We start from the raw sequence: 25,323 nt of genomic DNA on the forward strand, positions 1-25,323 counted from the left end.
TTATGTTCTAGTGGGCCTGGGTCAGGCTCAAGGTGACCCTAACAGGGGCTGGGACATCCACCAGGAAGAGTCTCAACACTTGAAATTAGATCAGGAAGAGTTTTTATGGTTGGTTTATGCTGGAGCAGGTGATGTCAGCCTGCAGCGGTGGAGGGATGGGGTGAGGGGGACCGGGAGAACTGGATGAATAAGAAAGGGCACCATCCATTCTGGGCACAGAATGGGTATCCAGTGATATACAAGGGAGGGCATACTAACTGGAATTCAGGAGTAGAGTAAGACTAGCTCAGAGCAGGATGAGTGTGGCCTCTGAGTTACAGCAAGGTCAAGCTTCCCCAGTGACCAGCACCCCAGACCACTCTCTCCACGGACCCCCTTTCCCCTGCACTCACTGTGACTCAGCCCTGAGTGCACCTGCAGCTGCTGTCAGAGACACAGCCACTCCCAGGTCCCTGAGACAGGCTTTCTCAGCCTCTCGAAGGTCAGGCGCAACCAGCTGTCATACCTCAGGGTCTCTGGGCTCTTAGGTCCCTCCTCTGGGCCTCCAGCTCCTCAGGGACATGGAGCTGCCTTTACGAGAGCTGCTGAGCAATGGTACAGAGCCTGCAAGGACAGGAAGCACTGGAATCGCAATGGGGCAGAGGAATGGGACCCCCTTGGTGGGTGATTCCAGTCACCCACCCCCAAGTCACAACCTAAGTGGAATGATTAGTAGGGTGACCCCATGTCCCACAGCATCTGTCAGACCCCATTTTGTGGATCTGAATATGAGGCCCAAATGAAAGATAAAACCACCAGGATTCCCTCATCTCAATGGCTGTCCTGGTGGAGTGCCGGGATCACCTACCTCTGGTGCTACCTGAGTTAATCTCCCATTTATTTTCCTGTCAGTTTTTATCAAGGAAAAATGAAAACACAAAACTAAGGACACAAAGCAACAAGAATACCCCCATGTTCTGGTTAACCAGATCACAAAATAATCAATTTACTGACATGCCAACTCAACCACAGCAGAATAAATTCTCCCTTATGCAATATTTCAAAGCAAGTTCCAATATCATGTCTTTAATCTGTAAATAATCCATTTGTTCACTAAAAGATAAGAGCCTAAAAAATAACAAAAATATCATTATCAAACCTAACTCGAAATTATGAGTAAATCATTAATATCCATAAATAGCCAGTTTCTCATCAAATGCCTCATAATTGTCCCAAGTGTATTTACTTGCTGTATTTTAGGTACTGTTGTTATTTTGGGATTTTTATTTTCTTTACATATGAGGATGGAATAAGGTTGGTGACTGGGGGATGTTGGGTCTGTATCTCCCAAACCGCTCTAGGTTTTCCTTGCAAGGAATGGCTGCAGGGGTTGAGCTGCTGGTCCTGCGGAGTCTCCCATGGTCAGGATGTGGTCCCAGGCTCCCCAAGCTATACCTGGGGAGGGTCTTTCAGCTTCGTGTTCCTGCAAAGTGCTTCTGGAATCAGAGGCTGGACAAGGTCCAGGTTGGACTTTGGCAAAATTGGCGTCCAGGATGGTTGCCTACTTTGCGCCCAAGGGCCCATGTCAGATTGACCTACTTTAGGCGGCAGTAGCTGCTCTCATGTCCACCGACATGGCCCATCAGGCAGGAAGGAGTGCATTGCGGACTAGGTCAGTTCTGCCCTCCTCCTCCCGTGAGTGCCCCGCGTGTCCATGAAAGCGGTGCCTTCTGCTGATCTTTCCTGTCCCCATAGTGTGTTTCACACACGAGTCAAAAGGGAGAAAAGGAGACTCTTCTCTGCTGTCCACCAGTTTGCTTTCCTCCGTGGTGAATGATTGCTGCTGAGTGGCGTGGCAGGCACTGCCGTGTGAAGGTGTCTGCTCTGTGAACACCCCGCAGTCACCCTCTAGTAATGATCACAGTGTGGCTGCAAACGATGGACATTTGTCCACTGAGAGCCTCTTCGGGTGCCTTCTGAATGCCCTGACATGACCCCAGGGGATCTCTGTGGATCCTGCTTTCTGCATGACAACATATTCTAACACCTCTAGGGCGGACGTGCCTGGGCCTGAAATCAGCCATTGGTCCAGGTTCTCTTTAGTATGAGGTGGGATTTAGGGTGACAGACAAGGTGCTGCTCATGTCTCCCTTTGAATGAAGCAGAGCAACAGTGGCGCCACCACAATGTTCCCAACATGAGACCAGATTGAGGGACAGCAGGGAATACTCACAAGGTCACCCTAAAGGACAGTCAGGCATTTACTACAAGGCCACCCTGACTTCACCTAGTATAGTCTCTGGGCTGTCACTAGGGAAGATAAGGCTGGGCTCCTCATTTGATGGTTGGGGACATAGGAACTGGCCAGTACACAGGCCACCTGCCTTTCCCTGGAAGGGCAGGGTAGAGGGGTAGGGATTACACTCTGCCCTCCCCTCACGTTCTCACCAAGGAATTGGGGTTGTTTGGACATATGAGAGATGTGCCATCCTTTGCCATGGAACCTCAGTCCTAGTGACACCGATGCCCTCCAAACTCATCCTAAATCCCAGGAGACAGTAGAGGAACAGCATAGCAGACACCAAAATCAGTTGGGAGAACTGCTTCCAACAATGCAGTTGCTGTACATCACTTTTGTCACCTACCCTGTAATCTGCAGGGTGGGGGGACAGTGGGCGTGTCCCTTGTAGAACAGACACCAGCCTGAGGAACCGTCCCAGGCTTCCTCCATCACAGCTGCAGGTGGGGGGCTCAGGGGTGGGGCAGGGCCTCCCAGAGAGGTTTTTGTATGAGTCTGTGTCACAGTGTTGGGTGTTCGGCGGAGGGACCCAGCTGACCGTCCTAGGTGAGTCTCTCCTTCCTCCTCCTTCCCTGCTCTCCCAGAGGTTTGGGTAATTTTCTACTGTTTTTGCTCCTTTTCTGGGTTTTGTCTAAGCCCACAACCAAGCTTTCACCCAGGATCCCAGCCACTGTGATCCTGAGCTCTTCCTGTCCCTGTTCTTACTGTCCTACTTGCCTCCACTGGTCACTATCAGACTTTCACCTCTGACCCCAGACACAGAGGAATGGCTAGGAGGACCTGTTCTGTCTTCCCCTATGGGCTCCTGGTGTACCAGATTCATTTCTCGGGGGTCCCATCTCAAGGGGAAGAAAAGATAAGGAGTACTGAGGAGGCGGCCACGTGGAGACTTTAGAAAGACTCAGAACCCTCAGGGCCAAGGCTAGAGATGCACAGGTCAGGGTTCAGGGAATGTCCTCAGGATGTGAGGTTCATGGTCATGGGCCCAGAATGATGCAGGTGTGGGTTGGCTCCACAAGGCCTGCACAGAGTCCTTTACCCAACTGGGACCCAGAGAACCCTGAGGGTAAAGGACACAGTGGGGAGGAGAAGGTGCTGGAGGAAGGGTCATGCAATGACAGGGCATGAGGACAAGGTGGGCTCCTGGGTCTCTGCAGGACATACTTCACACAGAGAAAGGCAGACTCTATGGCATGAAAACCCTAGTGATATGACCACTTTACTGGTGGCAGGATAGCAGATCCAAATGTACAATGAGAGAGACCTGAGGACAGGCAGATAGACTCTTTTGACTAGCAAAGATCCTACCATGTTAGAGAAGGTCCAGGAGAGATAGACTTCAGAAAAAAACTGGCCCCTTAGGTCAAAGACCCTGAGACCACAGCACAAAAGTATCAGGACAGAAATGTATTCAGATTGTCCCAAGAGGAGTCCAGAGAGCTCAAATCATCTTTTTGGGGGACAGACAGACAAACAGAACTTGTCAGAATATCAGGAAAAGGCAGAGCCAAGAGGGTGACGGCTATACATCTGTGTGGCACAAGAGGGTCCAAAAGGACAGGTGATGGCAGTTGTCCAGGCTCAGGGTGTCTCAGGAAAACGGGGAGTTGCTTTAGAAACATACCAAGCTGCCCTCAATGGCGTGGACCCTCAGACCCAGAGTGGTCTCTGAAGTAGACATCTGCTCTCATGCCCCTCCCCCACCCTACAGGTCAGCCCAAGTCCGCACCCTCGGTCTCTCTGTTTCCACCCTCCTCTGAGGAGCTCAGCAACAACAAGGCCACGCTGGTGTGCCTCATCAGTGACTTCTACCCCGGAGGCGTGACGGTGGCCTGGAAGGCAAATGGCAGCCCTGTCACCCAGGGCGTGGAGACCACCAAGCCCTCGAAGCAGAGCAACAACAAGTACGCGTCCAGCAGCTACCTGAGCGTGTCGCCCAGCGCCTGGAAGTCTAGCAGCAGCTACAGCTGCCACGTCACGCATGAAGGGAACGTCGTGGAGAAGACAGTGGTCCCCTCAGAGTGTTCCTAGGACCCTGAGCCCCCATATCTGGGGGCCATGCTCAACCAGAACCCCCCCATTCCCCAGATTTCTGCTGTACCCCTGAGACTCCTGCCCTGGTCCACTCAGACTGGGCAGGTCTCAGCCCTTCCCTGTGTATACTTTTCCTCAATAAAGACCTGATCATTTATCATTTCACATATGTGATGTGCATTCTGCATCTGGATGAGTGACTAGGTTAAAGGTCAGTAATTAACGGAGGGGGCAGTGACAACATAAGATCTTATTTACCATTGTTCCTCCACCCAATCCCCCAGGGACCAGGTGAACTCTGAGTGTGGTGGAATCCCTGACTCTGAGCAGGAACTTGTCCTGATGGGCTGACCCCTGGGGTGCTGTCTCGTGGGAAAGTAGAAGGGCTGAGTAAAAGGGGTCTGGGTGCCCTGAGGAGGAATCAGGGACAAATAAAGAGGATGACAGGTGAGACTGTAGCACAGAGGCAATGTGTGCATGTACAGATGTTTTGGGGATCAAGGTCAGGCCCAAGGTTACCCTAGCCAGGGGTTAAGGGACCTTAATCATGAAGAGTCTGGACATCTGAAGTCAGTCAGGGAGAGAGTTCATTTACTGTTGGATTATGGATGGAGCAGATGATTTCAGCCTGCTGAGGTGGGGGACACGAAAATACCGGGTCAGTGAGAAAGGACACCGTCCTGGGTGTAGAAAGAGCACCAGCTATTTTCCCCAGGAGAGAGATCACTTTCAGAGCAGGGGTGAAGTTAGGTTGGGGCATATTAGCTCAGGGCAGGGTGACTGTGATCTGGGACTACACCAAGGTCAGGCTTCCCCAGAGGCACAGCATCCTCAGATCCCCTGTCAACGGGCCTCCTCAATTGTCACTCACTGTGGCTCCGCCTCCTAGTGCACCTGCAGCCTGGTGTCACTTCCAGTCCCTGAGGCAGGTGAGGTCAGCTCACAGATGTGCAGGCTCAACAGGCTGCCAGTCCCCAGCTGCCAGACTCTCAGGTCTCCCTGTGCGAGCCTCCAGCCCATCAGCGACTTGGAGCTGCCCTCACCACCACTGCTGGGCATCCACGGCAGCCAGGGACAGAGACCACAGGGCTGGAGCTCTGGAGCCAGAACAGAACAGAAGGGGCCTCTTTGGAGCTTGGTTGGAACTACCCCTGCCCGAATGACAACCTGAAAGGTGGAAGGAGGTTGAGGGGGTCCTAGTGTCTCACAGAGTCTGTCTGACCCCTTCCATGCATCTGAATGTCGAGGTCCCTCCAGGGAAGGGACCACCCAGCTCCCCCTCATCTCGATCTGCTGGTACAATGCCAGATTCTAACCACCTCTGGTGTGGTGCTTACACTAATTCCCCACTCACTTCTTATAATATTTTGTTGTGGAAAATGTGAAACACAAAAATAAAAAGTCAGGTGAATAGAAATGACCCTATGTTTCTATCAAGAAGTCCCCCCAAATCATCCATTCCTTCTTGATGCTGACCCAACCAAAACACAGTAACTCCCATCTTATACACTATTTTGAAGCAAATTCCAGATATAACTTTTCATCAGTAAATATTTCATTAGTGTGCTATAAGGGCCTAAAAGATAACTATATCTTTACCAAACTTGAGCAGAAATTATCAATAATGTTTCAATATCAAAAATCACCTTTCTCATCAAATGGCCCATAACTGTCATAGCGTATTTACTTAATTGTATTTTGGTGTGGTTATATTTGGTCACGTTTGCCTGTTTGTTTGTTTTCTTTATATACGAGAATTGGATCAAGTTTGACAAAGTGATAGGTGGATTTGGTCTGTAAGCATCTCCCAGATCACTCCAGATTTTCTTTGCCAGGAAATGGCTGCAGGGGTTGAGCTACAGGTACTGGGAGTCTCCCTTGGTCAAGATGCAGTCCTCAAACTATACCTAGGTGAGTCTCTCTGTTTCATATTCTCGCAAAGTAGTTGTGAGACAGAAAGTAGGCATGGGGCTTCGGTGTGGCCTTTTGTTAAGATCACTTCCTAGGATGTTTGGCTACCTCCATCCAAAATGTCCATGTGCAGGTAGAGCTCACTGAGTGAGGGCAGCTTCCTTTTTTGCTCACATCCCAGGTCCATCCGATGGGATGGAATGCCAAGTGCAATATTTCAGATCTGTCCTCCTTTCTCTTATAAAGGCTGCAAATAGTCCACAGAGGGAGGCCTCTAAGATGCTCTTTACACTCCCAGGAATGTGTTTCATATTTTTGTCAAATATATAGATGTATATATAGATATATATATAAATGTTTGGTCTTTCCCTTAAAAGAGCAGATTATAAAATGATGGCCATTTTCTGAAGGTGAACAATTAATATTGAGTATTATGATGAACTCTAGGGTGTAAATGTATATATTGTTAGAGTCCACTGTGGTTATATTTTCTCGGTGATGAAAATGTAACCTCTTTAGGTGGCTCCAGGACCCTCCACAATCGTTCCAGCAGACCTCGGCGACTCAGGCTTTCTGTTGTAACCACATGTCCCAGGCCCGTCTTGTGCCCTGTGCACCTCAGGCCTGCAATAAACCAATTGTCCCCCATAGCCTGGACCATTTTAGTGGATGGTATTTAGGGACCACAAGCAAAGGGCTAGCTCACATCTCCTTTTTGAATAAGACATTCCCGGACACAGCCAAAAATCAGATGAGATTCTGAGGGGACACAGGGTAGCCTAAAAGTGATCCCCGAAGATGAAGTTTGGCATGTCCTACTGAAACCAGCCTGGGCCTCTCAATCTAGGAAAACCCTAAGGAAGTGGGCGAGGGGGAGACGCATGGAGTCCTAGTTGGAGTCAGATTGAAGAATCTTAAGGCCAGTCCATCCCACAGCAACCTGTCTGGCCCGTGTGAGGACTGGGTACATCCGAGAACACCACCTGCCCTCCACCTGCCCTCCACCTGTGGTCTCAGCAATGGATCAGCGTTCTGTCCACTTGACAGAAGAGAAGCCAAGGTCTCTTCCAGGGAACTCTGCACTCCTTAGGGAAGCAAATGCCCTCCTATAAACTCATGCCCAAACCTGGGCAGCGATTAGTGGGAAAATCATCGCCAGCATGCCGCTTCCTTCGGGGCGAGCTTTTCCAAGGATGCAGCAACTTAGCATGAGAGGCCACCTGTCCCCTTATGTGCTGGGGTGGGAAAGAGGGGTGTATGGGCTCCCCAACTGAGCAGACACCAGCCTGGAGCAGTGGTGTCTCCAAGCTGCCACCATCACAGCTGCAGGTGGGGGGCTGAGGGGTGGGGCAGGGCCTCCCTGGGAGGGGTTTTTGTATGAGTCTGTGTCACAGTGTCGGGTGTTCGGCGGAGGGACCCAGCTGACCGTCCTAGGTGAGTCTCTTCTTCTACCTACTTCTCTGCTCTCCCTAAGAACTGGGAAATCTCCTGCTGTTGTGTTCTTTTTCTGTATCTTCTCTTAACCTCAACTCAGACTGATTTCAGAGAGGGGCTCCAGGGCCCCTGGCCTCTCCCATCTCTAGGAAACCCACTGCTTCCTGCAGCTGCTTTCTTCATCTCTGGTCATCACCTCTGGCCACAGATAAGACACTGAACGGGCCCCAACAGGGCCAGGAAGTGCTGGGTCTCTCAGACTTGTTCTTTTCTCTCTCCTGTGGATCAGCTTGGTTGATGAGGTTGTTAGGGGATCTTATCAGAAGGGGGAAAGTGGCAATGAGGAAACTGTAAGAGGCAGAGAATCATGAGAAAGGAGGCTAAAGATACACTTGCCAGAGAATCAGGGATGCCCCAAGACATTGGGACTCAGGATAAAGGGTAAGGGACTATGTGGATTGAAGGGACTCCCCCAGACTATGAGAAGCTGCCATGCAGAGTCCTCAGCAGGCCAAGGACCCAGAGAACCCAGCAAGAGGGAGGACAGAGTGGGGAGAACAGTCTGCATGCTAAGAATGGGACAGGAGAATGGAGGACAGGGGACAAGGGGAGGATAGTCTCCAGGGTTTCAAAGGCTTCAATCCTCAGAAGCACAAAACTCTGAAGGAAAAGATCGCAGATACCTCAGCGTGAGATCTTAGGGCAATCAAATACCAGAGGGGACCACAAATCACTCTGCAAATGGGAGAGACTGAAGAACAGGAGGACTCTCCCTTATCAGTGAATAGCCTACCTCATTAGAGAGGACCAGGAGAGGTGTACGTAGGTACAGACCCTTTAAGATAAAAGCTCAGAATAGAAGTGATAGGTCATAAAAGCCTCCATATTGTCCCAGTTGGAGGTCACAGCACACATCGTATTCTCTGGTGAAGGACAGACACGCCACACAGACCCCATTAGAATGTCAGGGAGGCAGAGCAGGAGGATAAAGGTCAGGTGTCTGTGTGAGTGGCCATTCCTAGGAGGGTATGAGGACAGCGGCAGGTACCCAGCCGCCTGTTATCCCAGGAAGAATGGGAGTTGTGTGAGGAAAAACCCTACCAGTCTCTCTGGCATGGACCCCAGGCCTGCTCTTCAGGACCCACATTGAGACTGAGGCCAGGGGCTCCCAGGATGGATGCTGAGCCTCTGACCTCCTGTCCCTCCGCACCCCACAGGTCAGCCCAAGTCCGCACCCTCAGTCACTCTGTTCCCGCCCTCCTCTGAGGAGCTCAGCAATGACAAGGCCACACTGGTGTGCCTCATCAGTGACTTCTACCCCAGAGCTGTGATGGTGACCTGGAAGGCAAATGGCAGCCCTGTCACCCAGGGCGTGGAGACCACCAAACCCTCGAAGCAGAGCAACAACAAGTACGCGACCAGCAGCTACCTGAGCGTGTCGCCCAGTGCCTGGAAGTCTAGCAGCAGCTACAGCTGCCACGTCACGCATGAAGGGAGCGCCGTGGAGAAGACAGTGGTCCCCTCAGAGTGTTCCTAGGACCCTGAGCCTGCAACCCCCAGGGTTGGACCACATGACCCTGGCAAAAGCTTCTTACCAAATCTCAATCATCCTTCTCCCTGGACCTAGCAACTCTCAATAAAATATCTTCATTGTCAATCAGACACCATTCTCTATGCTCATTTTTGGTTTACTTGTTTTTTCCCAGAACTCCATCATCCCAAAAGTTGAACACAGAATTTTTGGCCCTGTGGGAAAGGAGCCATGGAATAGAGTCCTCGTTTCCTGAAGTGGCAGTTTCACTCCTACCCTGAAGTGTCCATAGAATGTTCCAGAACGAGGGTTAGGACAGCATGACCCAGGAGAACTCACCCTTTGTAATTTCCCTACTCCTTCTTTCCTCCTGTGGACAATGTCCACTCCCAAGGCCAGATCTGCTTGGTCCCCATGGACATCAGGGTGGTGCCTGACTCCCTTCCCAGGAATCCTCAGTCTTCTACACCACAGGCCTTCCATGGCTTCCTCCCCCATCTGGAAGCTTCTTATCCTCACAGGCCAGAGACTCCCATCTTGCCTGTAGTCCCTCCCCCACCCCTCCTGCTTCCCCAGGGACATGCATTGTGTTTCAGTTACCAGGCCCTCACTGACACACTCACTTCCAGTCTCTGGAACCTAGCCATTCACTCCCACTCTTTGCAGATGACCCCCACCTTCCACATGGATCATAGGGGTCCCAGCTCTCAACAAGGTCCCTGGGAGACAGGACAAATCAGCTCTCACATCCCCTTTAGAAACCAGCCCACCACAATACCCACTACAAGGACTAATATCCAACCTTCTCAAGTGACCTGCCTGTGCCTCTGTGAAAGTCAAGGGTCAAATTTAAAAATAGCCCGTTGACTACTTGGTTAACTACTCATATCCTTAGAAAAAACTGGAACAACTCACCAACACACACATATGAATGCACAGAAACATTCATTCACACACATAATGTTCATAAAGACACACATCCATTTGTAATATTGTCCTGAGGGGATATTGTTCTGCAAAGATCTGGAAAAGCTCAGGAAGAAGGTGCTTCAGGGGGCACTCTAGGTGCACACAAGCAAAGACAGGAAGTCACTGAAGTCCTGGGGCACGGGCTCCAGAGACAACCAGTGACAAGACAAAGGACATTCCAGTCCAGGTTGAGACTAGGAAGCCTGAGGAAGTGTGTGGGAGGGAATCAGGCCACAAAGAGCGGGCTGACGTGGGAGGATAGGAGCGTGCTCACTGATCATGGCGCTCTGTCAGAGAAGGAAACCAGGCCTGTATGTCCCTTGGCTGAGTCCTCAAATGACATATGGAAACGAGAATGCCACTGAGGCCCTGGGTGTTGTGGCCCTACTCATAACACGCAGGTTCAGTCCAGGGTCACAATGTGCTGGGCAGGTTGGCAGTGCGCCCTGTGATAGTGACTTTGGAAAACCTGGACATGTGTCACTCAGGATTGTAACAGAAGCTCGCACACTGAGAGCTCACAGAAAACACTGTGCTGGGGGCAGTGACCGCCTCCCTCACCTCAAGAGGCTCTAAAGGCGCCACTCCAGCTCTAATTCAGCCCACGCAGCCGCGCAGAATGAAGCTGCCCACACCGCTCAGCAGGGGCTCAGTGACGGTCCCACTGATCCATGAGGCTGGTCCCGCTGGGGCAGGGACACTAAAGCAGGTCTCTGTAGAAGGATCTGGGTGCTCCGGTGAATGCAATGCTCCCCGACCCACACTTCCCATTCCCAACCCCTGACCCTACTCGACCTCCAGTGCTGAGGACGCTATGGCCTCCAGGACCTCCCCACAGTTCCCAGCTCTGACAGGGGTCCCAGCTCCGTCATCACCATGCAGAAACAGGCCTGCACCAATTTCACAATGACAATGTGACAGTAACTGGGCCAGGACACAGCTCCTTCAAAAAGACAGAATTAAGTGAAAATCCGGATTCAGTCCTAGGACTTTCTCTGCGGTGCCATGTCATGGTGGCCTAGGCATCATGGGACCCTACAACTCCATAGAACTGAATTCCATCCACAGGGCCACCCCCCTCACCCTCCCCTCTGCCTGATCAGCACCCGTGACAAGGAGGCTGGACTTTGGGCCTCCTGTGCAGCTGCAGGTGGGCCTGGGCAGGGGCTAGAGGGGGTGACAGGAGGTTTGTGTTCGAGGCTGTGTCACTGTGTGCTGTGTTCGGCGGAGGGACCGTCCTGACCGTCCTAGGTGAGTCTCCCCTTTTCTCCTGCTTGGGGTCCACCATGAAGCTGGGATTGATTTTACCCTTTTTTCTTTTAGTCTGAGATGGGATGGAGATCACTCTGGTGTTCTGTAACTTTCACCTTTGACTCGCTTGTCTTAGCCCCTGTTTCTTATTTGACTTCTGAGGCAGCGAGTGGGGGCAAAATGGGAGCAACCCAGGCTCCATCTTTGCCTCTAGTCCTTGTGATGAAGAGCTCTGTCTTAAGGGAACAGTGTCCCCTAACTCTAGGATGTTGGGCCCCCTCATCTATGAGCCTGGGGTCTTAGGAGAATTATAGGCTGAAGGAATGTGAGGGGAAAACTCGAGCTGGTTTCCTAGGGCTGTGATGCATGAGTACAAGGCAGGACCCACTAAACTGTACGTGTGTGTCACTGTTGGGTTGTGTCCTTTATGGGTGATGGTGAAAGTTAGTGAGGGGCTAGTAAAAGGAACTATTTTTGGGGACTTGGTAAGGGGGATGGGCAATAGAGACTAGATAGAGAGAGTGGAAGGGAGGTTTCTCATGTGATGGCCTCAGGGAGCCAGATCCTTCCTGTTCCTCATGGACAGACTGGACCCCAAAAGAGAATAGACAGCAGGACACCCAGACAGAAAGAGTAGCTGGAAAATCAGGCAGGCCACAATGATATCAGGTCTAGTATTACCACTGGAAGAGAAAGCTCAGAAGAAATGCCCAGAACACTGGCTGGAAACACCTGCTAGGACAGGTGAAAAGATAGACCTTGCCAAGCAAAAAGAGGTCTTAAGGCAGTCAGATTCCCACGGTATAGCTTTCCGGGAAAGAAGTCCCCCTCAGAATAGTCCTGGAATCAGTCTAAGAGCAGAACAGCAATGTTCTATGGACACCTATGTATACCCCTAAAATTCAGACCTGGTGTTAATACCCCTTCATCCCCACCTCTGTAGCCCTTAGTGTTCTCTTCAGGGAGTGGAGCGGGGGTGGCACCATGGGGTCAGAGATGTGAGCAAGAAACGCCAGCCCTGAAATGGAGGAGAGTTTAGAAACAGCACAGACACAGGCCCTTTTGTCAAGACACTGGGCAGAGGAATCAACTGGGAGATCTCAGACAGACAGTATCCCAGTTCTCTGAGGTCAGGTGAGCTCTCCAGGTGAAAGGGACAGCGCCAGGGGAGCAGAGGGTAAGATGGCAGTTAATGGGAACTGTGACCCTGAGGACAATGGTTGGTAAATAGGAGCACCAGAACTCCCACTAGTCAGGCCCTGAGAGTCTCCCTGCTGGAGGTGAGTGTCACCGACCATCCCTGACCTGACAGAAGGACCAAAGATCAAACTGGGGTCTGTGCCTGGTACCTGGGAGTAGTGTGCCCACATCAATACTGAGGTCATGAGCTCCAGGAGGACACTGAGCCTCTAACCCCCTGCCCTGCCCCACCCCACAGGTCAGCCCAAGTCCGCACCCTCGGTCTCTCTGTTCCCACCCTCCTCTGAGGAGCTCAGCAGCAACAAGGCCACGCTGGTGTGCCTCATCAGTGACTTCTACCCCGGAGCTGTGACAGTGACCTGGAAGGCAAATGGCAGCCCCGTCACCCAGGGCGTGGAGACCACCAAGCCCTCGAAGCAGAGCAACAACAAGTACGCGTCCAGCAGCTACCTGAGCGTGTCGCCCAGCGCCTGGAAGTCTAGCAGCAGCTACAGCTGCCACGTCACGCACGAAGGGAGCGCCGTGGAGAAGACAGTGGTCCCCTCAGAGTGTTCCTAGGACCCTGAGCCTGCAACCCCCAGGGTTGGACCACATGACCCTGGCAAAATCTTTTTACCAAACCCCCAAAATTCTTCTCCTTGGACCTATCAACTCTCAATAAAATATCTTCATTGTCAATCAGATACTATGCTCTATGGTCATTTTTGGTTTACTCTTTTTTGTCCAGAACTCCACATTTCCGAAAATTGAACACAGAATTTTTGGCCCTGTGAGAGAGGAGCCAGAAAAATAGGCTCCATGTTTCCTACATGACAGTTTCATTCCTACACTGAAGTGTCCATAGAATGTTCCAGAATGGGGTTAGAGCAGCATGACCCAGAAGGGCTCACCCTTCATACGTTCCCTATTCCTGCTTTCCTCCTGTGGACCATGTCCACTCCCAAGGCCAGATCTGCTTGGTTCTTTCCCAAAAATCCTCAGTCTCCTCTTCACACATGTTCCATGGTTTCCTCCCCCATCTGGAATTCTCATCCTCACAGGCCACAGACACCCTTCTTGCCTGTAGTCCCTCCCCCACCCCTCCTGCCTCCCCAGGGACAAGCACTCTGTTGCAGTTACCAGTCCCTCACTGACACACCTACTTCCACTCTCTGTAACCTAGTCATTCATCCCACACTCTCTGCTAGCAACACCCACGTTCCACATGGGTCACTGGGTCCAACTCTAACAGGGCCCCTGGGAGATAAGACAGGTCAGCACTCTCCATGCCTTTACAGGCGACCCCACATCTGGTCCCACCACAAGGTCTAACATCCAACCTTCTCAAGTGAGCTGCCTGTGCCTCTCTCGAAATCAAGAGTCAGAAACTAAGAGTGTCCCATTGACTGCTGGGTAAACCACTCATGTCCTTAGGAAAAATTAGAACAATAACACACACACACACACACACAGAAACATACATTCACACACAAAATGTTGAAAAAACACATGTCCATTTACAAAATTGCCTTAAAAGTTATTGCTCTGAAAAGATGTGGAAAAACTCAGGAAGAAGGTGCTTCAATGGGAACCCCCGTTGTACAGGAGCAAAGAGAGGCTAGTCACTGCAGTCCTGGTCCATGGGCTGCAGAGACAACCAGCGACAAGACAAAGGGCAGGGACATTCCAGTCCAGGTTGAGAGTGAGCCCGGGAAGCCTGAGGAAGTCTGTGGGAGGGAGTGAGGCCACAGAGAGCAGGCTGATCTGGGAAGGAAGGGCGAGTGCTCGCTGGTCATGGCGCTCTGTCAGAGAAGGAGGCCAGGCCTGTGTGTCCCTTGAGTGAGCCCTGAGCTGACATACAGGAACGAGAATGTCAGCTGAGACCCTGGGTGCTGTTGTCACACTCATGGCACTCAGGTTCAGTACAGGGTCAAAATATGCTGGGCAGGTTGGGGGTGCACCCTGTGCTAGTGACATTGGAGAATCTGGACATGTGTCCTTCGTGATTATAAGGAGACATCAGAAACTCGCACACTAAAGGTCACAGAAAACTGTGCTGGGAGCAGTGACCACCTCCTTCACCTCAAGGGGCTCTGAAGGGGCCATTCCAGCTCTAATTCAGCCCACGCAGCCGCGCAGAAAGAAGCTGCCCACACTGCTCAGCAGGGGCTCAGTGACCGTCCCACTGATCCATGAGGCTGGTCCCGCTGGGGCAGGGACACTAAAGCAGGTCTCTGTAGAAGGATCTGGGTGCTCCGGTGAATGCAATGCTCCCCGACCCACACTTCCCATTCCCAACCCCTGACCCTACTCGACCTCCAGTGCTGAGGACGCTATGGCCTCCAGGACATCCCCACAGTTCCCAGCTCTGACAGGGGTCCCAGCTCCGTCATCACCATGCAGAAACAGGCCTGCACCAATTTCACAATGACAATGTGACAGTAACTGGGCCAGGACACAGCTCCTTCAAAAAGACAGAATTAAGTGAAAATCCGGATTCAGTCCTAGGACTTTCTCTGCGGTGCCATGTCATGGTGGCCTAGGCATCATGGGACCCTACACTCCATAGAACTGAATTCCATCCACGGGGCCACCCCCTTCACCCTCCCCTCTGCCTGATCAGCACCCGTGACAAGGAGGCTGGACTTTGGGCCTCCTGTGCAGCTGCAGGTGGGCCTGGGCAGGGGCTAGAGGGAGTGACAGGGGGTTTGTGTTCAAGGCTGTGTCACTGTGTAATGTGTTCGGCGGAGGGACCGTCCTGACCGTCCTGGGTGAGTCTCCCCTTGCCTCCTGCTTCGGGTCCTGGGTGAAACTGGGATTGATTTCACTCCCTTTTCCCATTTAGTCTCAGGTGGGGTGGGAATCACTCTGGCTTTCTGTGACTTTCACCTTTTACCTGCTTGTCTTAGCCCCTGTCACTTTTTTCAGTTCTGAGGCACAGGGTAGGGACAAGATGGAAGTAACCTGGGCTCCCTCTTCTGCCACTTGTTATTGCGACCAAGAGCTCTGTCTCAAGGGGACATTCTCTCCTAACTCTGGGATATGGGGTCCTCTCACCTCTGAGCCTGAGGTGTTAGGAGAACTAGGAGCTGAAGGACCATGAGGGGGAAACTCAATCTGGTTTTCTAGGGCTTTGGGGCATGAGTATAAGGCAGGACCCACTAAACTGTATGTGTGTGAGTCACTCTTGGGTTGTGTCCTTTCCGAGTGATGGTGAAAGTTAGTGAGGGGTTGGTGAGGGGACCTATTTACTGGGGACTTTCAGAGGAGGTAGAGTAATCAAGGCAAGGTAAAGAGAGTGGAAGGGAGGATCCCCATGCAATGGCCTCAGGGTGCCAGATCCCTCCTACTCCTCCTGGCAGGCTGGACCCTAAGTAGGAACAAGAAGCAGGACCCCAGACAGAATGAGTAGCTCTGCAATCAGACAGGCCCCAATAATTGCCTATTACCACTAGAAGAGAAAGCACAGAACAAATGCCCAGAACACTGTCTGGGGACACTTGCTGGGGTGGTGACAAGACATACCCTGCCAATCAGACAGATATTTGAGACAGTCGGATTCCCCCAGTATAGCTTTTCTGGACAGGAAGACCCCTCAGAACAGACCAAGACTCACACTAAGAGCAGAACAGGCATGTTCCATGGAAACCCATGTATACTCCTAAAATTTAGACCTGGTATCAACACCCCTTCCCCAGCCTCTGTAGCTCTGGAGTGTTCTCTTGAGGAGTGGAGCAGGGCATTGCAACCATGGGGTCAGGGGACTGTGAGGTAGAAATGTCACCACTGAATGGAGGAGAATCTAGATCCAGGACAGATACATACCCTCTTGTCAAGACACTGGGCAGAGGAATTAACTGGGAGATCTCAGACAGACAGATGTCCCAGTTCTCTGAGGTAAGATCTCCAGGTGCAGGACACAGCACCAGGTGTATAGAAGGTAGGATGGCAGTTAATGAGAACTGTGGACCTAAGGGCAATGGTTGGTAAATAGAGGCACCAGAACTCCCACTAGTCAGGCCCTGAGAATCTCCCTGCAGGAGGTGTCACTGCCCATCCCTGACCTGACAGAGGGACCAAAGGCCAAACCGAGGTCTGTTGTCCTGGACCTAGGGATAATGTGCCCACATCAAGACTGAGGTCATTAGCTCCCAAGAGAAACACTGAGCCTCTAACCCCCTGTCCTCTCCACCCCACAGGTCAGCCCAAGTCTGCACCCTCAGTCTCTCTGTTCCCACCCTCCTCTGAGGAGATCAGCAACGACAAGGCCACACTGGTGTGCCTCATCAGTGACTTCTACCCTGGAGCTGTGACGGTGACCTGGAAGGCAAATGGCAGCCCTGTCACCCAGGGCGTGGAGACCACCAAGCCCTCGAAGCAGAGCAACAACAAGTACGCGTCCAGCAGCTACCTGAGCGTGTCGCCCAGCGCCTGGAAGTCTAGCAGCAGCTACAGCTGCCACGTCACGCATGAAGGGAACGTCGTGGAGAAGACAGTGGTTCCCTCAGAGTGTTCCTAGGATCCTGAGCCCCCATATTTGGGTGCCCTGCTCAGCCAGATCCCCCACTATCCAGCTCTCCACTGTACCCTGAGACTCCTGCCCTGGTCTGCTTAGACTCAGCAGGTCTCAGCCCCTCTGATTTCTACTTTTCCTCAATAAAGACCTGATCATTTATCATGTGACGTATGTGTTGTACATTCACCATGATGACAATGCTGGGATGAACGGTCACTGTGCCAGACTCGGGGCTCACTCCAGCATGAAATTCTGTTTCCCTGGCCTTCCCACTAATCCCCCAGGAACCAGCTGCCATCTGAGTCCTGATTTGAACCATGACTCAGAAGATAAGCTCATCCTGTATAGCTGGCCCCTGGGATCTGGTCCCTGTCACCTAGGAAGGGAGAAGGACTGACTGGGAGACTTCTGGGCAATTTTCAGGCTCATTTCAGGGAGAAATGAGGAGTGTCCGGGAGGGTCAAGGGCAGGTATTTGGGAGAAGACGACCCTTGAGTCAGGCAATATCCATAGCAGAACAGCTGTTTAACTTCTCTGTTTCCTCAAGAATCCCAGTGTGGAGAACCATTACAAGGTGAAAGAAGTGTGGTCGGCCTGTCACCAAAGAGCCATAGAAATCTGAACAATGTATCCCATGAATCCATTTCTCAAACTTTCACCCTGAATCTTAGCTCAGTAAAGACACTGACAAGTCCTGCAGCAAACAAAAGCTGGTTTGTGGGTGGAACAGGCAATGTCAGCATCACAAGAGTAGGACACGGGAGGAGAAAGCGCACCTTCCTGGGCACAGAAAGAGAACCATGTCCTGTCCCAGGGATAATGTGGCAGCTGGGATTCAGGAGTAGAGGGAGGGCAGGTCAGAAGGCCTCAGGGCAGGTGAGTGTGGCCTCGGGGCTACAGTAGGTCAGCGCCCCCCTCCCCCGCTGACAAGGCACTACCCTCGAGCTCAGGGCCCCACACCCACTCTGGCTCATCCCCCGGCTGCCATCAGCTGTTCTTCCTTCACACCAGAGTGTGTTTGTACTCTAGTCAAAAAGATACAATGGGATTCTTTCTTTTTATTTTCCACTTTATAAAATGATGACATGGTTACGTGGTTCCCTGCCAACCTACTAAGGGGATGATTAGTATTTAAAACAATGACATACTCTAGATTGTGTGCATCTGCTGTGTGAATGCACTCGGTTATTCTCTAGTGAGGCCAGCAATGTGGTTGTAAATAATGGACCTTATCTACTCGGATCCTCCTTAGGTGACTCCTGGGTACCCTGACCTGACCTGGGAACGTCAACAGCTCCTGCTTTATGGATGACAACACATTCAGTGCTCAGCTTATGTCTCTCCTAGCCCAGGCCTGGAATCAGTCCTTGAGCAGGGTTCCCTTATGTTGTATGTAGGACCTAGAACCACCAGCCCCTCGTCATATAAAATCAAATTCTGGTGGGAAAAGGAGTGTCCCAAGTCCATCATGGAGGATGACCTGGCAGTACTTGCTGTACAACTGAGGCTTCATTCAGGGCAACCCCAAACTATCGCATCCACGGGGAAGATAAGGCTGCAACCTCGGGGGCCAGCTGGGGTCAGTGCGAACATTCCTTGGTTACTGCACTCCATGGTCCTGCCTCTTCCTAGGGAGGCGCAGGACACTCCAAACCCCTAAAAGAAAACACCTTCTGTTCATTGGCATGGAAATTTACTCCTTAGTATCAAAAATGTCTCCTAAGAAAGCCATTCCCAGTCCTGGTGATGGTTATGAAAAAAGGGAATCCAAGACAACACCTACATTCTGGAGCTTGGCTTTCCGGGGAACCTACTAATGAGCACAGGGAGACACTAGTCCTGTTACATGCTGGGCTTGGGAGTTGGGGCGGAGTTAAGTGCCCACGCAGGGCAGACACCAGCCTGGGGCAGTGGCCCAGGCTGCCTGCATCGCAGCTGCAGGTGGGGGGCTCAGGGGTGGGGCAGGACCTCCCAGAGAGGTTTTTGTATGAGTCTGTGTCACAGTGTTGGGTGTTCGGCAGAGGGACCCAGCTGACCGTGCTAGGTGAGTCTCTCCTTCCCCCTCCTTCCCTGCTCTCCCAGAGGTTTGGGCAATTTTCTGCTGTTTTGCTCCCTTTTCTCACCCTATACCCAAGCTTTCACCCTGGACCCCAGTCTCCTTCCCAGTCTTACCATCCTGCCTGCCTCCACTGGTCATCAGCAGCCTTCACCTCTGACCCCACAGGCAGAGGAATGGATGAGATGGCCTATAGACTCTATCTGTCTTCCAGGGCCAGACAGGGTCCTAGACCTGCTCTGTCTGTCTTCTTATACGGGCTCCTGTTGGGACAGCTTTGACTCTGGGGGTCATTTGGGCCCCCAGTTAAGGGGGAACTAGGCATACTGAGGGGTGACCCCAAATACTCTGGTCAGAGTCTGGGGACAGACAAGTTTGGGGACAGAGAAGCTCACTGGGGCTGTGGGGCTCAGGACCCAGGGCCGGCAATGGCGCAGGGTGGAGAGGCTCCCACTGGCCTCCATGGAGCTGCCATGCAGAGTCCTCAGCCAGATGGGGGCCCAGAGACCCATGCAGGAGGGGGACAGAGGGGAGCAGAACGCTCTGGATGCTAAGAGTGAGACAAGGACAATGGAGGAGAGGGAAGAAGGGGAGGGCAGACTCCAAGGTTGTGTGGGATACAATGCTTAGAAGCACAAATGTCTGAGGGAAAAGACCACACGTAGCTCAGCATGAGATCTCAGGACAGATACCACAGAGGAACCACAGATTACTCTGCATATGGAAGAGAACTAAGGACAGGAGGACAGACTCTCCCTCATCAGTGAATAGCCTACCCCATTAGAGAGGATCAGGAGAGGCGGACGTGAGTACAGACCCCTTAAGACTAGAGGCTCAGAATAGAAGTGATAGGTCATAAAAGCCTCCATATTGTCCCAGTTGGAGGTCACAGCACACATCGTCTTCTCTGGTGAAGGACAGACATGCCACACAGACCCCATTAGAATGTCAGGGAGGCAGAGCAGGAGGACGAAGGTCAGGTGTGAGTGGCCATTCCTAGGAGGGTATGAGGACAGTAGCGGGTACCCAGCCGCCTGTTATCCCAGGGAGAATGGGAGTTGTGTGAGGAAAAACCCTACCAGTCTCTCTGGCATGGACCCCAGGCCTGCTCTTCAGGACCCACATTGAGACTGAGGCCAGGGGATCCCAGGTTGGATGCTGAGCCTCTGACTTCCTGTCCCTCCGCACCCCACAGGTCAGCCCAAGTCTGCACCCTCGGTCTCTCTGTTCCCACCCTCCTCTGAGGAGCTCAGCAACGACAAGGCCACACTGGTGTGCCTCATCAGTGACTTCTACCCCGGAGCTGTGACGGTGGCCTGGAAGGCAAATGGCAGCCCCGTCACCCAGGGCGTGGAGACCACCAAGCCCTCGAAGCAGAGCAACAACAAGTACGCGTCCAGCAGCTACCTGAGCGTGTCGCCCAGCGCCTGGAAGTCTAGCAGCAGCTACAGCTGCCACGTCACGCATGAAGGGAGCGCCGTGGAGAAGACAGTGGTCCCCTCAGAGTGTTCCTAGGACCCTGAGCCTGCAACCCCCAGGGCTGGACCACATGACCCTGGCAAAATCTCCTTAGCAAACCCCAATCATCCTTCTCCCTGGACCTATCAACCCTCAATAAAATATCTTCATTGTCAATCAGATACTATGCTCTATGCTCATTTTTGGTTTACATATTCATTTTTGTCTAAAATTCACCTTCCCGAAAGTTGAACACAATCTTTTTGACCCTATGGGAAAGGAACCATGAAAATAGGGTCCTCGTTTCCTTAAGTAGCACTTTCACTCCTACCCAGAAGTTCCCATGGAATATTCCAGAATGAGATTTGAGTAGTATGACCCAGGAGAGCTCGCCCTTCATACCTTCCCTACTCCTTCTTTCCTCCTGTGGACCATGTCCACTCCCAAGGCCAGATCTGCTTGGTCCCAATGGGCACCAGGGTGGTGCCCAACTCCCTTCCCAGGAATCATCAGTCTTCCCTTCACACACATTCCATGGCTTCCTCCCCAATCTGGAAGATTCTCATCCTCACAGGCCATAGACTCCCGTCTTGCCTATAGTCCCTCCCCCACCCCTCCTGCCTCCCCAGGGACATGCACTGTGCAGCAGTAACCTGTCCCCCACTGACATACTCACTTACAGTTTCTGGAACCTAGTCATTCATCCCACACTCTCTGCTAGCAACGCTCACCTTCCAAATGGGTCACAGGGGTCCAACTCTAACAAGGCCCCTGGGAGATAAGACAGGTCAGTTCTCTCCATGCCTTTACAGGCGACCCCACATCTGGTCCCGCCACGAGGTCTAACGTCCAACCTTCTCAAGTGAGCTGCCTGTGCCTCTCTCAAAATCAAGAGTCAGAATCTAACAGTGGCGCATTGACTGCTGGGTAAACTACTCATGTCCTTAGGAAAAAATCGGAACAGTAACTCACATACGCATACACGCGCACACGGAAACATACATTTACACACAAAATGTTCATAAAAACATGCATCCATTTACAAAATTGCCTTAGAAGGTATTGCTCTGAAAAGAACTGGAAAAGCTCATAAGAAGGTGCTTCAGTGGGAACCCCCGTTGTACAGGAGCAAAGAGAGGCTAGTCACTGCTGTCCTGGGCCGTGGGCTCCAGAGACAACCAGTGACAAGACAAAGGGCAGGGACATTCCAGTCCAGGTTGAGAGTGAGACCAGGAAACCTGAGGAAGTCTGTGGGAAGGAGTGAGGCCACAGAGAGCAGGCTGATCTGGGAAGGATGGGCAAGTGCTCGCTGGTCATGGCGCTCTGTCAGAGAGGAGGCCAGGCCTGTGTGTCCCTTGAGTGAGCCCTGAGCTGACATACAGGAACGAGAATGTCACCAATTTCACAATGACAATGTGACAGTAACTGGGCCAGGACACAGCTCCTTCAAAAAGATGGAATTAGGTGATAATCCGGATTCAGTCCTAGGACGTTCTCTGCGGTGCCATGTCATGGTGACCTAGGCATCATGGGACCCTACACTCCATATAATTGAATTCCATCCACGGGGCCACCACCCTCACCCTCCCCTCTGCCTGATCAGCACCCGTGACAAGGAGGCTGGACTTTGGGCCTCCTGTGCAGCTGCAGGTGGGCCTGGGCAGGGGCTAGAGGGGGTGACAGGAGGTTTGTGTTCGAGGCTGTGTCACTGTGTAATGTGTTCGGCGGAGGGACCCTCCTGACCATCCTGGGTGAGTCTCCCCTTGCTTCCTGCTTCGGGTCCTGGGTGAAACTGGGATTGATTTTATCCCCTTTTCCCATTTAGTCTGAGGTGGGGTGGGAATCACTCTGGCTTTCTGTGACTTTCACCTTTTACCTGCTTGTCTTAGCCCCTGTCACTTTTTTCAGTTCTGAGGCACAGGGTAGGGACAAGATGGAAGTAACCTGGGCTCCCTCTTCTGCCACTTGTCATTGTGACCAAGAGCTCTGTCTCAAGGGGACATTCTCCCCTAACTGTGTGATGTGGGACCCCCTCATCTCTGAGCCTGAGGTGTTAGGAGAACTAGGAGCTGAAGGACCATGATGGGGAAACTCGGTCTGGTTTTCTAGGGCTGTGGGGCATGAGTACAAGGCAGGACCCACTAAACTGTATGTGTGTGAGTCACTCTTGGGTTGTGTCCTTTCCGAGTGATGGTGGAAGTTAGTGAGGGGCTGGTGAGGGGACCTATTTACTGGGGACTTTCAGAGAAGGTAGAGGAATCAAGGCAAGGTAGAGAGAGTGGAAGAGAGGCTCCCCATGCAATGGCCTCAGGGTGCCGGATCCCTCCTACCCCTCCTGGGCAGGCTGGACCCTAAGTAGGAACAAGTAGCAGACCCCAGACAGAAGAGGTGACAAAACAATCAGACAGGCCCCAATGATTATGTGACTCTTATTACCCCTGGAAGAGAAAGCTCAGAACAAATAACCAGAACACTGTCTGGGGACACCAGCTGGGACAGGTGACAAGGACAAACTTTGCCAAGCAGACAGATGTCCTAAGGCAGTCAGATTCCCCCAGTACAGTTTTCCTGAACAGGAAGTCCCCCTCAAAATAGACCTGGAATCAGTCTAACAGCAGAACAACCACGTTCCATGGACACACATGCATACCCCTAATATTCAGACCTGGTGTTAACACACCTCCTTCCCACCTCTGTAGCCCTGGAGTGTTCACTTTGGGGAGTAGAGCGGGGGTGGCACCATAAGGTCACGGATGTGAGCAAGAAACGCCAGCCCTGAAATGGAGGAGAGTCTAGACTCAGGACAGATATATACCCTCTTGTCAAGACACTGGGCAGAGGAATCACTGGGAGATCTCAGACAGACAGATGTCCCAGTTCTCTGAGGTCAGGTAAGATATCCAGGTGAAGGACACAGCACCAGGAGAGCAGAGGGTAAGATGGCAGTTAACGAGAACTGTGACCCTGAGGACACTGATTAGCAAATAGGGGCACCAGACTCCCACTAGTCAGGCCCTGAGAGTCTCCCTGCAGGAGGTGAGTGTCACAACCCGTCCCTACACTGGCAAAGGTAGCAAAGGTCAAACTGGGGTCTGTGTCCGGTACCTGGGAGTAGTGTGCCCACATCAACTGAGGTCATGTGCTCCCACGAGGAACACTGAGCCTCTAATCCCCTGTCCTCCGCACCCCACAGGTCAGCACAAGGCCCCACCCTCGGTCTCTCTGTTCCCGCCCTCCTCTGAGGAACTCAGCAACAACAAGGCCACACTGGTGTGCCTCATCAGTGACTTCTACCCCGGAGCTGTGACAGTGACCTGGAAGGCAAATGGCAGCCCTGTCACCCAGGGCGTGGAGACCACCAAGCCCTCAAAGCAGAGCAACAACAAGTACGCGGCCAGCAGCTACCTGAGCGTGTCGCCCAGCGCCTGGAAGTCTAGCAGCAGCTACAGCTGCCACGTCACACACGACGGGAGCGCCGTGGAGAAGACAGTGGTCCCCTCAGAGTGTTCCTAGGACCCTGAGCCTGCAACCCCCAGGGTTGGACCACATGACCCTGGCAAAATCTCCTTACCAAATCTCGATCATCCTTCTCCCTGAAACTATCAACTCTCAATAAAATATCTTCATTGTCAATCAAACACCATCTTCTATGCTCATTTTTGGTTTGATCATTTTTGTCAAGGCTCAACTACTCTGAAAGTTGACAATAATCTTTTTGGCCTTATGGAGAAAGAGCCACAAAAATAGGCTCCATGTTTCCTAAGTAGCAGTTTTACTCCTTTCCTGAAGTGCCTGTAGAATGTTCCAGAATGGGGGTGAGGGCAGCATGATCCTGGAGAGATCACCCTTCCCACCTTCCCTATGCCTGCTTTTCTCCTGTGGACCGTGGCCACCCCCATGGCCCAATTCTCTTCATCCCCATGGACACCAAGGTGGTGCCTGAGCTCTCTTCCCAGGAATCCTCAGTCTTCCCCTCCACATGTCTTCCATGGCTTCCTCCCCCACCTGGAAGATTCTCATCCTCACAGGCCATAGACTCCCTTCTTACCTATAGTCCCTCCCCTCTGGCTTCCCCAAGGACAAGCGCTCTGCTGCAGTTACCAGACCCTCACTGACACACTCCCTTCCAGTCTCTGGAACCTAGTCATTCATCCCACACTGTGGGTAACCCCCACCTTCAACTCAGGTCAGCAGGTATCCAGTTCTATGCAAGGCCCCTGGGAGACGAGACAGGTCAGCTCTCTTCATGCTTTTACAGGGAACTCCACCACACATCCCATCACAAGGTCTAATACCCAACCTTCGCAAGTGACCTGCCTGTGCCTCTGTCAGATTGAAGAGTCAAATTCTAAGAATAGCCCATTGACTCCTTGGTAAACTACTCATGTCCTTAGGAAAACATCATAACAATAACTCATACACACACACACAAAAAAAAAACGCATATGAATGCACAAAAACATACATTCACACACATAATGTTCATAAAGACACATGTCCATTTACAATATTGCTCTGAAAAGACGTGGAAAAGCTCAATAAGAAGGTGCTTCAGTGGGGACCCCATTGTAAATGAGAAAAGAGAAGCTAGTCACTGCAGTCCACGGTCATGGGCTCCAGAGACAACCAGTGACAAGACAAAGGGCAGGGACATTCCAGTCCAGGTTGAGAGTGAGCCCGGGAAGCCTGAGGAAGTCTGTGAGAAG

At 52.0% G+C, this 25,323-nt stretch overlaps 1 protein-coding gene and 4 gene segments (V, D, J or C); all 5 read left to right on the plus strand.

Annotated features, from left to right (window-relative positions):
• LOC149997095 (immunoglobulin lambda variable 3-16-like) overlaps positions 1 to 4,477 on the plus strand; it is a 73,446-nt gene extending 68,969 nt beyond the window's left edge. Inside the window, 2 exon segments of the V gene segment in view lie at positions 2,790 to 2,824; positions 3,990 to 4,477. Of these exon segments, the coding sequence occupies positions 2,790 to 2,824; positions 3,990 to 4,309 (355 nt within the window).
• The window catches only part of LOC149997096 (immunoglobulin lambda-1 light chain-like), a 72,997-nt gene extending 59,706 nt beyond the window's left edge, over positions 1 to 13,291 (plus strand). For 4 of the 5 annotated variants that reach the window (XM_090292377.1, XM_090292379.1, XM_090292380.1 and 1 more), the window contains exons 3-4: positions 11,371 to 11,408; positions 12,847 to 13,291. In XM_090292377.1, coding sequence (XP_090148503.1) covers positions 11,371 to 11,408; positions 12,847 to 13,166 — 358 coding nt within the window. In that variant the 3' untranslated portion in view covers positions 13,167 to 13,291. Of the gene's footprint in view, positions 1 to 11,369; positions 11,409 to 12,846 lie in introns of all 5 variants that reach the window. The other variant, XM_090292382.1, reaches the window with a different exon arrangement.
• A 1,166-nt stretch (positions 13,292 to 14,457) lies between these two features.
• Positions 14,458 to 17,262, plus strand: LOC149997103 (Ig lambda chain C region-like). The segment is given in 3 exon segments: positions 14,458 to 14,504; positions 15,252 to 15,358; positions 16,787 to 17,262. Coding segments are annotated over 3 exon segments (474 nt in total).
• Positions 17,263 to 18,834: 1,572 nt separating this feature from the next.
• On the plus strand, positions 18,835 to 20,799 carry LOC149997104 (immunoglobulin lambda constant 7-like). The segment is given in 2 exon segments: positions 18,835 to 19,147; positions 20,355 to 20,799. Coding segments are annotated over 2 exon segments (618 nt in total).
• Positions 20,800 to 21,911: 1,112 nt separating this feature from the next.
• On the plus strand, positions 21,912 to 24,255 carry LOC149997105 (immunoglobulin lambda constant 1-like). The segment is given in 3 exon segments: positions 21,912 to 21,942; positions 22,237 to 22,368; positions 23,811 to 24,255. Coding segments are annotated over 3 exon segments (483 nt in total).
• The last annotated feature ends 1,068 nt before the right edge of the window (positions 24,256 to 25,323 follow it).

The sequence above is a fragment of the Furipterus horrens genome, unplaced genomic scaffold (assembly GCF_987537825.1).
Source record: "Furipterus horrens unplaced genomic scaffold, mFurHor1.1.pri manual_scaffold_11, whole genome shotgun sequence".
In the NCBI taxonomy this organism is placed as follows: Eukaryota; Metazoa; Chordata; class Mammalia; order Chiroptera; family Furipteridae; genus Furipterus; species Furipterus horrens.